Consider the following 15,000-nt stretch of genomic DNA (forward strand, 5'->3'; position numbering starts at 1 on the left):
CCAGTAGGAGCATCAGGCAGTTTGACAGGTGAATGCGAGGCCTGATTTTATTTCATTTCTAGAACGTATTTGCAGTCGGGGTGTGAGGGAGATGACGGGCAGCCTGTAGACGAAGATGACTGAGCTGCCATTCGCTGGGCTTCATTTGAGTAGGCGAAAACGATACCGTCAGCTTGGCAGAAGGTTTCTCCTCTCAGATCACACAGAGCACAGCAGTAATGGAGTAAAATTCATCAGACCGCCTTAAGCCTGCAAGTGTTTCTTCATGTGTCTCCATGTCAAGATCGCGTTTAGCTCAGCCTCCCTGAAGAAAACAGCTGGTTTGGTCTGTTTTGTGTCTAGTTCTCGGTAACTCGTCTGCAGAAACATAGGAAATAATGGTCTTTATTTTTCTTTGTTTCTGTGGTTCTAGAGCACCGTGGTGGTAGAGAAGTCCGTCCAGGATCTGATGGCTCTGATGCAGGACCTCAGTTCCTACTCCACCCAGTTCCTGGAGATGGTCTGTGATAAGCTCAAAGAGTACAAGGAGATCTGCAACTCTGCCTACAGGTGACTCCCTCCATCAGTCCATTACTACAGCTCCATCACCTCCGTCCACACCGTGGTGGTGCGGGTAGCAACTCTGACAAACCACCACCAATAGGAAGAGGTCTGAATTGGGCCCAGTCTTGGGAGAAGTAGTGATTTATTCTCAATGCACACACACACATGCATATACACACACACACATATACAAGCAGTAGGGACCACTAGAACAATAATAATACATAAGTAATACCACATAAATAATATATAGTCCTGGAGAATTCTGTGTTGCAGTGAAGTACACAAGGGTTACAGTTAATAACAACAGTTATTATTTGACTGGTCATGTATCTCACTGTTGATACACACACACAGACACACAGCACATTTGCAGTATAAAAGAAAACGTCCTCCAGAAAAGTATGGAAATGTGGGAATATTTTCACATCTGTGGATTTCCCGCGGATGTCACAGTGATGTTGCTTGTGTTTTACCTGTTGTGTAAACAGGAAAAATGGCTCACTCCTATTATCCTACAAATAAAACTAATAAATCTCTCACAAAATCTCCAGGAAGGTGCAGACACATGCATTATTAACAATCTCTACTAATACCCTTCAAACCAAGATATCAGGGACATGCTCTTCAGATGGGACATGACCATTCAGACAGTAACTGTTACAGTACCAGCAAACACGTGTTCTACACTCACATCTGTTACCACGGCCACAGATCACCAACGGATCAACTGAATCATCACCCATTCATTCTCATTACTGCAGGAGTTGTGTGATGTATGTCCGTATAATCAGCTGTGCGTTGGAGAAATCGGGAGAAGATGTGCTGATCTAGCAGAATTAAGGATTTGTCATCTACAGTGGCCATTTGCGTTGCCAGGTGTTGCTATGGCAACAATGAAGACATATCAGCATGTCTCCGCCCCCTCACTGCCCAGTATATATCAGCGTGTCTCCGCCCCCTCACTGCCCAGTATATATCAGCGTGTCTCCGCCCCCTCACTGCCCAGTATATATCAGCGTGTCTCCGCCCTCTCACTGCCCAGTATATATCAGCATGTCTCCGCCCCCTCACTGCCCAGTATATATCAGCGTGTCTCCGCCCCCTCACTGCTCAGTATATATCAGCGTGTCTCCGCCCCCTCACTGCCCAGTATATATCAGCATGTCTCCGCCCCCTCACTGCCCAGTATATATCAGCGTGTCTCCGCCCCCTCACTGCCCAGTATATATCAGCATGTCTCCGCCCCCTCACTGCCCAGTATATATCAGCATGTCGTGGCCTGAGAGACATTGGCTAACACCCATCATCACTATTCAATTAAACTGTATTGTGTGTATAGATATATGTATATATAATGTATGCACATATTTTACATATATAAGATTCAAACTAGAACCCCATGAATAAATGAGATGATTTAAACATCTACGTTTTCATATATCAACTGGTTCCTCCTCCTATTAATTCAGAAGCACTTTGCTTGTGGCAGACTCACGTGTATCTGCTAATGGGTTGGACCTGGTTCTGGACACGGCTACTGTGGGATTGTCATCCAGTCCTGTCCACCATCCCGTCCTGTCTGTCATTCTTTCCTGTCTGTCATTCTATCCTGTTAAGCATGTGGTTCTGGTTCTGGTTCTGGGCCTAGTTCCAGTCCTGGTTCTGGGTTTCACTACTAAACTCTGGTGTATATCTGCAGAGGCAGTGTGGAGCTTATTCCTAATAGTGCATTGGAGATCTGTTGTTTTACAGTGCAATTACACGACATTAGCTACAAAGTGAAGGTTTTGTGCTTATGAAAGGACAATTTATTCCTGCTTCCTGCTGTGAAATATGCTGAGTGTGAGGCTGAATGCATTCATAACTCTTCAGGTCTTCAGTTCGCATTTCACACACATCCTAAAAGACTAGACGTCATGTTCCATTTTTACAAAGTCATGTGGAATATTCACCCTAACCCAGGTGGAATATTCACCCTAACCCAGGTGGAATATTCACCCTAACCCATGTGGAATATTCACCCTAACCCAGGTGGAATATTCACCCTAACCCAGGTGGAATATTCACCCTAACCCAGGGCTGTTTCCTCGCTGAGATTGGTTATGGGTTAGGGTGAATATTCCACCTGGGTTAGGGTGAATATTCCACCTGGGTTAGGGTGAATATTCCACATGACTTTGTAAAAATGGAACATGACGTCTAGTCTTTTAGGATGTGTGTGAAATGCGAACTGAAGACCTGAAGAGTTATGAATGCATTTGTGTGTGACTTGTGTATTTGTCTGTATTTTGTGTAATCTGTGTGTTAACGGGCCGCCCAATGGAGGATGGGTTCCCTTTTGAGTCTTGGTTCTCCCGAGGTTTCTTCCTATTCCCCACTATCTTAGGGAGTTTTTCCTCGCCACTGTCGCCCTTGGCTTGCTCATTAGGGTTCTGGACCCGTAGTATTGTTAACCTTTTAAATCCTGTAAGGCGCTTTGTGACAACATGTGTTGTGAAAAGCGCTATACAAATAAACTTTGATTGATTGATTGATTGATTATGGGGGTTTATGTCAACGTTTTTCTCCAGCACATGAAGATGTGATGATGGCAGTGCTTGTCCTTCTTAGCGTTCAGTGCTTTGGGCTTGTGATCAGCGCTCAGCGCTCAGCGTTCAGTCCGTCTCACGCCGGAACGTGTTGAGAGTAGATTTGTTGTCTTTCTTCAGCCGTTGGGGATGAGCCTTCCTGTTTTAAACGCAGGGAAAGAGGAAGTTGGAGTGTGTGGAGTGTGTCTCACTGTTCAGGCTGCTGTGTGTGTGTAGCAGACAGACAGGCGGGTCGTGTGATGGTTGGTGTGTGTCTCTCTGCTGCAGGGGTATAGTGCAGTGTGAGGAGAAACTGACCATCAGTGCGTCCTGGGCCAAAGATGAGGACATCAGCCGCCTGCTGCAGTCACTGCCCAACTGGACCAACATGACCCAGCCCAGACAACTGAGACAGAAGAGGGAGGATGAAGAGGACTTCACCCGGTCAGAGCACACACACACACACATGTACACACGCATGTATGTACACGCACACAAGCAGACATGCGCACACAGCCTCACAAATGCAAATAGACATGCACAAAATAGTGCACACACACAACCATACACATACACACAATCGTGCGCACATTTTCACACAAGTGCACATTCAAGCACACACACACACACTCACAGACCTTAGTATTTTGCTTGGCTCCGATCACAACTTTTGTAAAAACATTTGACACAGTCAGTGTTTTAATTCACCACCAGTTTAGATTTGAAGGTCTGACACTGCCAATGTTTACCAACCAAATGATCCTGTACATTAACTGCTATTACCAAGTACCAAAACAACCTATTCCAAAAATATTTTTAAAAATTGGATGATTATATTCAAAAAAGAACAACAACCAAACAGCCTCCAACTAGTGGAGTACACTCATTTGCATAAACATATGCAGCCCACACAGGTGACCCCACAGGGGCAGCAGCAGAAACGTTTACCACACAGGTACAAATGGGGAAAAAAACATCTTATGTAATGAACTTGCATAATGAGTTTTTGTTTCTACAATAAGAGTCTTTGTTTTGAGAAATTAAAATGATTTGATTTGTCCATTTTAAACTCCAGCGAGAGACGAAGCAGTAGGTCTGAATTCCAAAGCTGAGTTTGATTGAGAAGTGAGCTAAAAGAGTTTGAGTTAAAAGAATAGCTTTTATTTTGTGTTGCGTACGTGATGAGAATTCCCACAGTGCCCCTGGACCTTTCATCCAGCACTTTCCTCACATTAACCAGCTCTGATATGGATTTCCATTCAGTGAAGACTGTATTTTAAACCCAACTATTTCCTTTTAGAGGTTTTCTTATTTAAGCATACAGTCTGCAATGGACTGTGCTAGCGTGTTATAAAATTCACGCTTTCCTTTTAAAATCCCAGTCATGTTGGTGTATTAGAAATGTAATGAGTTGTACTGTAAATTTCTAAAAAGCAGGTTTGTTAATGAGCGTGTGGGCGTGCTGGTGGAGTGGACAGCCTGGTGTGGTCCTTAGACGTGCACAGGTTCAAGAGAACAGCCTGGGTGTGTGGTGTGAGGACGTGAACACCTTGTGAACACCTCGTGGACTGCACTCGCAGGACTGTGGATCCAGCCTGTTCTGGGAAAGTTCTGGGATGTGGTGTCTGTAATGCTGCACGACTGATCCAAGCTGACAGAGAGAATTCAACAGCCAGGAACCAGCAATGGTCTGGTCTGAACTGAACCGGTGTTGGTCTGGTCTTTTTTCTCTCTCCTTTTTCCATTCCTCCCTCTCTCCCAGTTCAGACACGAATCCCCTATAAAACACCAGTACAACCAGGAGGTGATTGTACCTTCTCTGAAAATCATTATAAGAAACGTGAGCAGAAAGGGAGGGATCCATTTTTATCAAAATGGCTTTGTAAGTGCCCCCCACCCCACACCCCCCGGAAGGGCACCGTGTGGCCTGCAACTGGAACGCAAATAAATGAACTGGCTTGCTGGACAAAAAAGCCAATCTGTTTGGCCTGTAAAAGGGCTTTATTATTTAAACTCTTCTGACAGTTTCATCAGCAGTACCACAAGGCTGCCGGCGTGTGTGTGGCTACCCAAGCCGCAGTGATAAAGACCCCATTAATAAGGCCTTCATTCACCACAGCACAGAGAGGTTCTGTTGTTGTTGTTTTTTCTTATATCCTGCTGAACTTTGCTTTAAAAAGTGTCTTCGTCACATTTTTTATGGACAATAAATGCCATTATTCACTAAGAAAATAATATTTTTCATAAAAAAAATGTGTGGTAAGTTCTATTTTTTGTAACGGCTGGGATTACATTTATCCAGTTATTTTCCCTTTTTCTGCTTGTTGTAAAACTTGCTAGAAACTAGTAGAGAGAGCATAGAGAGAATGGAGGAGAAGAGAGGGGGAGAGAGCGAGAGGAAGAGGGAAAGAGAGAGGGAGAGGGTAAGAGGGAGAGAGAGGGGGGAAGAGAGAGAGAGGGGAAGAGAGAGAGGGGAGAGGGAGAGAGAGAGGAAGAGGGGGGAGAGAGGGAGAGAGAGAAAGAAAGGGAGAGAGAAGAGAGGAAGAGGGGAAAAAGAGAAAGAGAGGGAAGGGGAAGGTGGAGAGAATGAGAAAGGAGAGCAGATGAGGGGGTGGGGCTAGCAGATGGGGGTGGGGCTAGCAGATGGTGGGTGGGCCTAGCATATGATGATGTGGGGCCAGGAGCGGAGGGGGTGGATGTGAGCCTTAATAAAATGCATGTTGGTATCTGTGTGGGTTTTTGGCCTGTGTTGAGGGCATGACGTTGTTATGATAATCTCCCCTCAGTAACTTTCACGTCCCCTCCCCTTTCCTCCCCTCCCCAGTTCTCCTCCTCTCCACTTTCCTTTACGACACCCCTCTCTCTTACCTACTTATCTGTTTTCTTGCATTTTTAGGCTGATAATGGTAATCGTGTTAATGAGAACAACTCATATGAAGAATCATTTGCAGGGTTGAAGAGAGTCAAGCTCAGCCTCCCGCATGTTGAGGCTAATCCTCATCTCTCTCTCTCTCTCTCTCTCTCTCTCTCTCTCTCTCTTCTTTCTCTTTCTGTCACATAGAGTGGCTTTTGCTAAAGAGTCAGAGGTGTTGACGGGTAACCTAGGAGACAAGCTGATTCCCCAGAATGAGATCCTTTGGGATGTGAGTGACTTGAAGGCCCTGGCTAACCTGCAGGAGAGCGTGGAGTGGCTGTCCACGCGCCTGCGTGCCTTTCTCTCCAGCCTGCCGCAGAGCTCAAGTAAGCGTGGTTGGGTGGCTGGATGGGTGGATGGGTGGGTGGATGTGTGGGTGGATGTGTGGGTGGATGGGTGGGTGGATGGGGAGAGACAGAAGCACCATAATGGATGACAACTCACTTAAAATATCTTTCCTCTAAACTGCCACAGATATTTGAAGTGTGCCTGCTGTGTGTGTGTGTGTGTGTGTGTGTGTGTGTGTGTGTGTGTGTGTGTGTGTGTGTGTGTGTGTGTGTGTGAGTGTGTGTGTGAGTGTGTGTTTGAGTGTGTGTTTGTGTGTGTGTGTGTATGTGTGTGTGTGTGTGTGTGTGTGTGTGTGTGTGTGTGAGTGTGACGCATACCTGCATGAGTTTTTCCTGGAGTTTTTTTATGAGTTCTGGGCAGTAGAGTTAATGCCTTCTGCACGTTATATTGTATGCTCAGTGCTCCTGCAGGCCAGAGGAGTCCTGAACACGTCCTGAGACACCACTCAGCCCGCGTGTCTGCTTTGGCCCCGCCCCCATTGCTGCAGCTGGCCTCTGTGTCTTCCACCCCCCCCCCACCCACACACACACACACACACACACACATTCACATTTACTTAAAACTGAAAACGGTAAATTAGCTTTTTTAAGCTATTGTTATGTCTGTGTCTTTTTTTTGGGGGGGGGGGGGGGGGGGGGGGGGGGTGAGTAAAGGGACTTTGCTCCAGGAGCAGATAAAAATTCAATAAGAGCATCGTGGAGGACGTGGCATAATTATCATTAATTCTTCACACTGGCAGTAATGGAGTGTTTTATCATGGCAGGACAGCCACAGTATTGTTCATTATTTAGTGTTTGCGGAGCTGATGGGACAGACGGAAACCCTTATCTTTACTCCTAAAGCCCCTCGCACCTCCACCCACGCCTCCACCCAACACCACCCCCTCCACACACTCCCTTACCCTAACTGGATTTTATATTACAGAGCCAGTCAGGTATGAACAAGTTATTTCTCTCTCTGCCTTGTCTAGCAGACTCGTGCACGTTTGCCAGTGTAATGTGGGCGAGATTAAAGGTCTTCTCCAGGCTGGCCGCGCAGGGCTGGAGGCTGGGGGGAGCTCTCTCTCCTCACGCCCGACCTTGAGAGAGGGCACAGGGGGTATGGTGGAGATCTGTGGGTGACGGAGACACACGCACGGGGGTGGGGGGTAATGTTCACATGGAGCAGATCATGGACCAGCTGAGCTTACTGTGTCGCCTCGTGTGTGTGTGTGTGTGTGTGTGTGTGTGTGTGTGTGTGTGTGTGTGTGTGTGTGTGTGTGTGTGTGTGTGTGTGTGTGTGTGTGTGACAGAGTGAGAGTGTATGAACAACCATCAACCCCCCGCAAAATAAGTCTTTTGATCAGCAGTGCCATTAGTCTGTATAGTAACTGCCCTTCTGAACATCAGTCTTTGTACAGTAACAGTGTTCAGTAACTCCCCATCTGATCATCCGTCTCTGTAACAGTGTTCAGTATCTCCTCTTCTGAACATTAGTCTGTAACAGTGTTCAGTACCTCCCTATCTGAACATTAATCTGTGTACTGTAATGGTGTTCAGTACCCCCCTTCTGAACTCTAGTCTGTGTATGGTAATGGTGTTCAGTACCCCCCCTTCTGAACATTAGTCTGTGTACTGTAACGGTGTTCAGTACCCCCCCTTCTGAACATTAGTCTGTAACAGTGTTCAGTACCTCCCTATCTGAACATTAATCTGTGTACTGTAACGGTGTTCAGTACCCCCCTTCTGAACATTATTCTGTGTACTGTAACGGTGTTCAGTACCCCCCTTCTGAACATTAGTCTGTGTATGGTAATGGTGTTCAGTACCTCCCCTTCTGAACATTAATCTGTGTACTGTAACGGTGTTCAGTACCCCCCTTCTGAACATTATTCTGTGTACTGTAACAGTGTTCAGTACCTCCGTGTACCGTCGATGTACCGTTTATGTACCCTCGGTTCCAGCGTGTCTGTGAGCATGGGCCGTTGTCATGACGCTGACTGTGCGTGGGAGTCAGGGAGGAGGAAGGAGATGTGTGTGGACTTGATTGAGATTGTGGGTGGCGTATGTCCACTGTTGGAGCTCTGGGCCATACACATAATCCCCTGACGCAATATTTGTTTTCATTTAGAGTCCCATTATATTTAGGACACGTGGCTGTGTGTGTGTGTGTGTGTGTGTGTGTGTGGGTGTGGGTGTGTGTGTGAGTATCTTGGTGTGTCAGTATTTGTGTGTCTGTGTGACAGAACTTTAATAAAGTTTTGTTCATATTTGCTCACTGAGATTTCACCTTGCTTTTCTGATCTTGAAGAATGACGTATTAATATTTAATATGTGAATCTATCTTGTGGGAGTGCTGAAGGCGGTGTGTCAGAGCTCAGCGTTCTAGCTCGTCAGATCACGCAGACAGAGGAATCAGGTCTAGGGTTCAGGGTTCAGGCAAGAACATCAACACTGCGTTAGCACCCAGACGCCATGACCTCTAAAGCTCCAGCTGTGGAAGGGGAATATTCTGCTATTGACCAGAACTGACCCAAAGCACTCTCCTCTTAAACAGCTACAGGGCAGAGCTGTGCAGATAAAACAACGTTACCCAGAAACTCTTGTGATCTTGATCCCGCATGACATCTGTAAGTAAGCAGGAGCATGCAAATGAACTCCTGTTAGATGATGCAACTCTTCTCTTGGTCAGCTCGTGTTTGTGCATAGTAATGTGTGCAGTTTTGGAGCATTGTGTGTGTGTTGTGCGGTATTGTGTGTGTGAGGTATATTGTGTGTGTATGGTATTGTGCGGTATTAGGTGTGTGTGGTATTGTGCAGTATTTTGTGTGTGGTATTGTTTGCTATTGTTTGTGTGGTATTGTGCAGTATTGTGTGTGTGTGTGTGTGTGTGTGTGTGTGGTATTGTGCAGTATTGTGTGTGGTGTGCAGTATTGTGTGTGTGTGTGTGGTGTTGCGTGGTGTTGTGCAGTAGTGTGTGTGTGTGTGTGGTGTTGTGTGTGCGGTATTGTGTGTTGTGTTGTGCAGTATTGTGTGTGGTGTTGTGCAGTATTGTGTGTGTGTGGTGTTGTGCAGTATTGTGTGTGTGTGTGTGGTTTGCTGCACAGTCAGGCTGGTCTTTCTTCAGGCTGGGATTGTTCTTTATTTCAGCAGCTTCTCTCGTCCTCTCCCTTAATTAACGCCGACGTGCGGGTTGCCAGACCCTCTGGAGATCCCTCTCCCTCCAGTCAGGAGACACAGCACTGCAGTCCGCTGCAGCCATTCTGGGGTTCTGATGGGGTTTTGCAGAGGTCTGCAATGCAGCCATTAGCATAATTTTTGTGGATGCTTCCACACACACACAGCTTTATACACCTCCCTCACTCAGTTTTCTCATTTTCACTTTCGGCTTCCTCTCTCGCTGTCCTGGGGGCTGAGTTGCAGAGTTGTAGCCGTGGAGACGCGGTGGGGGTCAGAGGTCACTGGCTGACAGAGTTCAGCTCTCCCTATGCAGATGTCACTCCTGCTCCTGCAGATGAATAATCAGCGCTTTCATGAATCATTCATGAGCTCATCTCTATTCCTCCCTCCCTCTCCATCCCTCCCCTTTCCTCTTCCTCTCCCTCTGTCCCTGTCTCCCTCTTCTTTTTTCGTACTCTTTTTCTCATTCTGTCTCTCACACTTTCCCTCCATCTCCCCATCTCTCCTCTCTGTTCCCCTGAGGGAGTAGCAGGAGTTCTCACTGCACAGATCAAAATTCTTTTGTGTTCATATATATATATATATTTATATATTTATACACACACACACACACATACAGGTGTGTGATCACACACACAGACACTCATTCATGTGCACACAAAAAATGGATCAAGCCCAACAGTAAATCAGAAATTGTCCTAACAAATAATTGGTCAGAAAGTGAACAAGCGGATCGGATCACAGTCACAGTCAGTGGGATCAGACTGTGACATGATCCCTCTGGTGATCAGATTGTGACACACTCTCTCTGGTGATCAGACTGTGACATGCTCTCTCTGGTGATCAGACTGTGACTCGCACTCTCTATGACATGCTCCCTTTGGTAATCAGACTGTGACATGCTCCCTCTAGTAAACAGGCTGTGTCATGCTTCCTCTTGTGATCAGACTGTGACACGCTCTCTCTGGTGATCAGACTGTGACACGCACTCTCTGGTGATCAGATTGTGACACACTCCCTCTGTTGGTCAGACTGACACGTTTTCTCTGGTGATCAGACTGACACGCTCCCTCTGGTGATCAGAATGTGACACGTTCCCTCTGGTGATCAGACTGTGACACACTCCCTCTGGTGATCAGACTGTGACACGCTCTCTCTGGTGATCAGACTGTAACACGCTCCCTCTGGTGATCAGACTGTGACACGCTCCCTCTGGTGATCAGACTGTAACACGCTCCCTCTGGTTATCAGACTGTGACACGCTCCCTCTGGTGATCAGACTGTGACACGCTCCCTCTGGTGATCAGACTGTGACACGCTCCCTCTGGTGATCAGAATGTGACACGCTCCCTCTGGTGATCAGAATGTGACACGCTCCCTCTGGTGATCAGACTGTAACACGCTCTCTCTGGTGATCAGACTGTAACACGCTCCCTCTGGTGACCAGACTGTAACACGCTCCCTCTGGTGATCAGACTGTGACACACTCCCTCTGGTGATCAGACTGTGACACGCTCCCTCTGGTGATCAGAATGTGACACGCTCTCTCTGGTGATCAGAATGTGACACGCTCCCTCTGGTGATCAGAATGTGACACACTGTCTTCGGTTTCTCTTCTTGCTCTCCTACTTTCCCCCTCTCTCTCAGTCCCCTCTTTTTGAATACTTATACAGTAGTGTCTTAACCATGCTGCGGGACCTTGGGGCACTTCAGTACACTCACATACAGCATGTCTGCACAGTGTCCTGTACAGTGTCCTGCACATGAAGGAGGGAGCTGAGCTGCAGCTTCTCTCTGAGCAAAAATGTAGAAACGTACCCTGAAACGATTTGATGAGCAACCTTCCCACCTCCTTGTGTAAACAGGAAACGTAAACCAGAGTTCCAGTTAAAAGTCATTTCAGTTGTCACTGTGGTGATGATGTACTAAGCATCTGCTGCAGATTAAGACAGCAAAACACTGTAGAATTGATTTATCGTCTGAAATGGTACGTTTAAACATGTAGTGAAACACTGCTGTCCTGCGTTTCTGTCATTATGTCACACTCTGAGTTTCCCTTAACTCAGATCTCCCTCCCCCACAGGGGCACACACAGGAGCTTCAGCAAGATTGAATATGAAAATAATTGGATAAGCTCCACACATCACACACGCACACATCACACACGCACACATGGACACGGACACAAACACACATGCGCGCGCGCACGCACACACATGCACACATCACATACGCACAGACATGGACACAGACACACACAGACACATATACACGGACACAAACACACATACACGGCCACAAACGCACACACACACTCAACAGACATCATATAAAAGTCTTTCTCATGGGCTCCTGGTCAGGAGGGACGTGGAGGTGTGTTGGCTGCTCTGTGTTGGAGGCCCCATGCCGATCAGGCTTGATTGCATCATCAAAGCGAGACAATCTCCAAGGCAGTAGGACTGGGGAGAATGGATAGTAGTTTCCCCACTCCCTGAACCACTGGGGGGAGAGAAGGAAGACTTGCCAACAGACTTTCTTCCATAGCAACAGATGTGAGCACACAACATAATCACACCAGTGATACTGCAAATCTTCACACGTGCATATAATCACACACCAGTGATACTACAGATCATCACACGTGCATATAATCACACACCAGTGATACTGCAGATCATCACACGTGCATATAATCACACACCAGTGATACTGCAGATCTTCACTCGTGCATATAATCACACACCAGTGATACTACAGATCATCACACGTGCATATAATCACACACCAGTGATACTGCAGATCATCACACGTGCATATAATCACACACCAGTGATACTGCAGATCTTCACTCGTGCATATAATCACACACCAGTGATACTGCAGATCTTCACACGTGCATATAATCACACACCAGTGATACTGCAGATCATCACACGTGCATATAATCACACACCAGTGATACTGCAGATCATCACACGTGCATATCATCACACACCAGTGATACTGCAGATCTTCACACGTGCATATAATCACACACCAGTGATACTGCAGATCATCACACGTGCATATAATCACACACCAGTGATACTGCAGATCTTCACACGTGCATATAATCACACCAGTGATACTGCAGATCTTCACACGTGCATATAATCACACACCAGTGATACTGTAGATCTTCACACGTGCATATAATCACACACCAGTGATACTGCAGATCATCACACGTGCATATAATCACACACCAGTGATACTGCAGATCTTCACACATGCATATATTCACACCAGTGATACTGCAGATCTTCACACGTGCATATAATCACACACCAGTGATACTGCAGATCATCACACGTGCATATAATCACACACCAGTGATACTGCAGATCATCACACGTGCATATAATCACACACCAGTGATACTGCAGATCTTCACACATGCATATATTCACACCAGTGATACTGTAGATCTTCACACGTGCATATAATCACACACCAGTGATACTGCAGATCATCACACGTGCATATAATCACACACCAGTGATACTGCAGATCTTCACACGTGCATATATTCACACCAGTGATACTGCAGATCTTCACACGTGCATATAATCACACACCAGTGATACTGTAGATCTTCACACGTGCATATAATCACACACCAGTGATACTGCAGATCATCACTCGTGCATATAATCACACACCAGTGATACTGCAGCTCATCACACGTGCATATAATCACACACCAGTGATACTGCAAATCTTCACACGTGCATATAATCACACACCAGTGATACTGCAGCTCATCACACGTGCATATAATCACACACCAGTGATACTGCAGATCTTCACACGTGCATATAATCACACACCAGTGATACTGTAGATCTTCACACGTGCATATAATCACACACCAGTGATACTGCAGATCATCACACGTGCATATAATCACACACCAGTGATACTGCAGATCTTCACACATGCATATATTCACACCAGTGATACTGCAGATCTTCACACGTGCATATAATCACACACCAGTGATACTGCAGATCATCACACGTGCATATAATCACACACCAGTGATACTGCAGATCATCACACGTGCATATAATCACACACCAGTGATACTGCAGATCTTCACACATGCATATATTCACACCAGTGATACTGTAGATCTTCACACGTGCATATAATCACACACCAGTGATACTGCAGATCATCACACGTGCATATAATCACACACCAGTGATACTGCAGATCTTCACACATGCATATATTCACACCAGTGATACTGCAGATCTTCACACGTGCATATAATCACACACCAGTGATACTGCAGATCATCACACGTGCATATAATCACACACCAGTGATACTGCAGATCTTCACACGTGCATATAATCACACACCAGTGATACTGCAGATCTTCACACGTGCATATAATCACACACCAGTGATACTGCAGATCTTCACACGTGCATATAATCACACACCAGTGATACTGCAGATCATCACTCGTGCATATAATCACACACCAGTGATACTGCAGATCATCACACGTGCATATAATCACACACCAGTGATACTGCAAATCTTCACACGTGCATATAATCACACACCAGTGATACTGCAGCTCATCACACGTGCATATAATCACACACCAGTGATACTGCAGATCTTCACACGTGCATATAATCACACATCAGTGATACTGCAGATCATCACACGTGCATATAATCACACACCAGTGATACTGCAGATCCTATACATGCTGCCGTGAGATTAGTTTTCTAATCTTCAGAACACACTGTGTACTAGCCAAATGCGCACACATGCACATACACTCTCCCTCGGCCCAGAGTCCCTAACCCAAGTTTCAAGCTTAATTGGCGGTTCTTTTTGGTTCCAGTAGGTTTGGGTTCAGGCTCTGTGCACGTGGCTGGCTAACAGCTCGACCATGTGCAAACAGAACAGCCTTCTGCTGCCTTCACCATATTGATCCAAACCTCCCCTTCTTAGGTCGGGTTTACTCACACGATCAAATCTTTATTTTATTTTCTTCTCTGTTTCTTACTGTCCACACTTATCCAAAGATGAAATAAACTCTTAGTTTAGCATTCCAACTAGTTTATTTATTATTAATTATTTTATTCTTTTATTATATTACTTTATTTAATAAAGATGTTTATTGTGTTATTAGTAACTATGTAGTTTTAGCATAGCTGAAAAGATGCTGAATGGCTGGGGGTGGAGCTTGTGTCCATGGTAATTGTTTACTGTAGATAATGGCTCTTGTTTATGTGTTCTCACTGTGTGTCTCCTGGTCACTGAGATGTGGAGCCCTCATGTCTGTCATTCACCGTTAACGTCTAAAATATAAATAATGAATTTTCTAACAAAAGACACTGCAGCAGTGTCATTGACTGCATATGCCCTGTCTTCTTGAATTACAGCTTGACCCAGATGA

General features: G+C 45.8%; 1 protein-coding gene across 1 annotated transcript in view; it reads left to right on the forward strand.

Moving 5' to 3' along the window:
• Nucleotides 1-15,000, forward strand: part of exoc4 (exocyst complex component 4) — a 133,658-nt gene that overhangs the window by 104,787 nt on the left and 13,871 nt on the right. Inside the window, exons 12-14 of the mRNA XM_077005344.1 lie at nt 413-549; nt 3,402-3,557; nt 6,175-6,353. Of these exons, the coding sequence (XP_076861459.1) occupies nt 413-549; nt 3,402-3,557; nt 6,175-6,353 (472 nt within the window). The remainder of the gene's footprint in view (nt 1-412; nt 550-3,401; nt 3,558-6,174; nt 6,354-15,000) is intronic.

This window comes from Brachyhypopomus gauderio, chromosome 5 (genome assembly GCF_052324685.1).
Source record: "Brachyhypopomus gauderio isolate BG-103 chromosome 5, BGAUD_0.2, whole genome shotgun sequence".
NCBI classification, from domain to species: domain Eukaryota; kingdom Metazoa; phylum Chordata; class Actinopteri; order Gymnotiformes; family Hypopomidae; genus Brachyhypopomus; species Brachyhypopomus gauderio.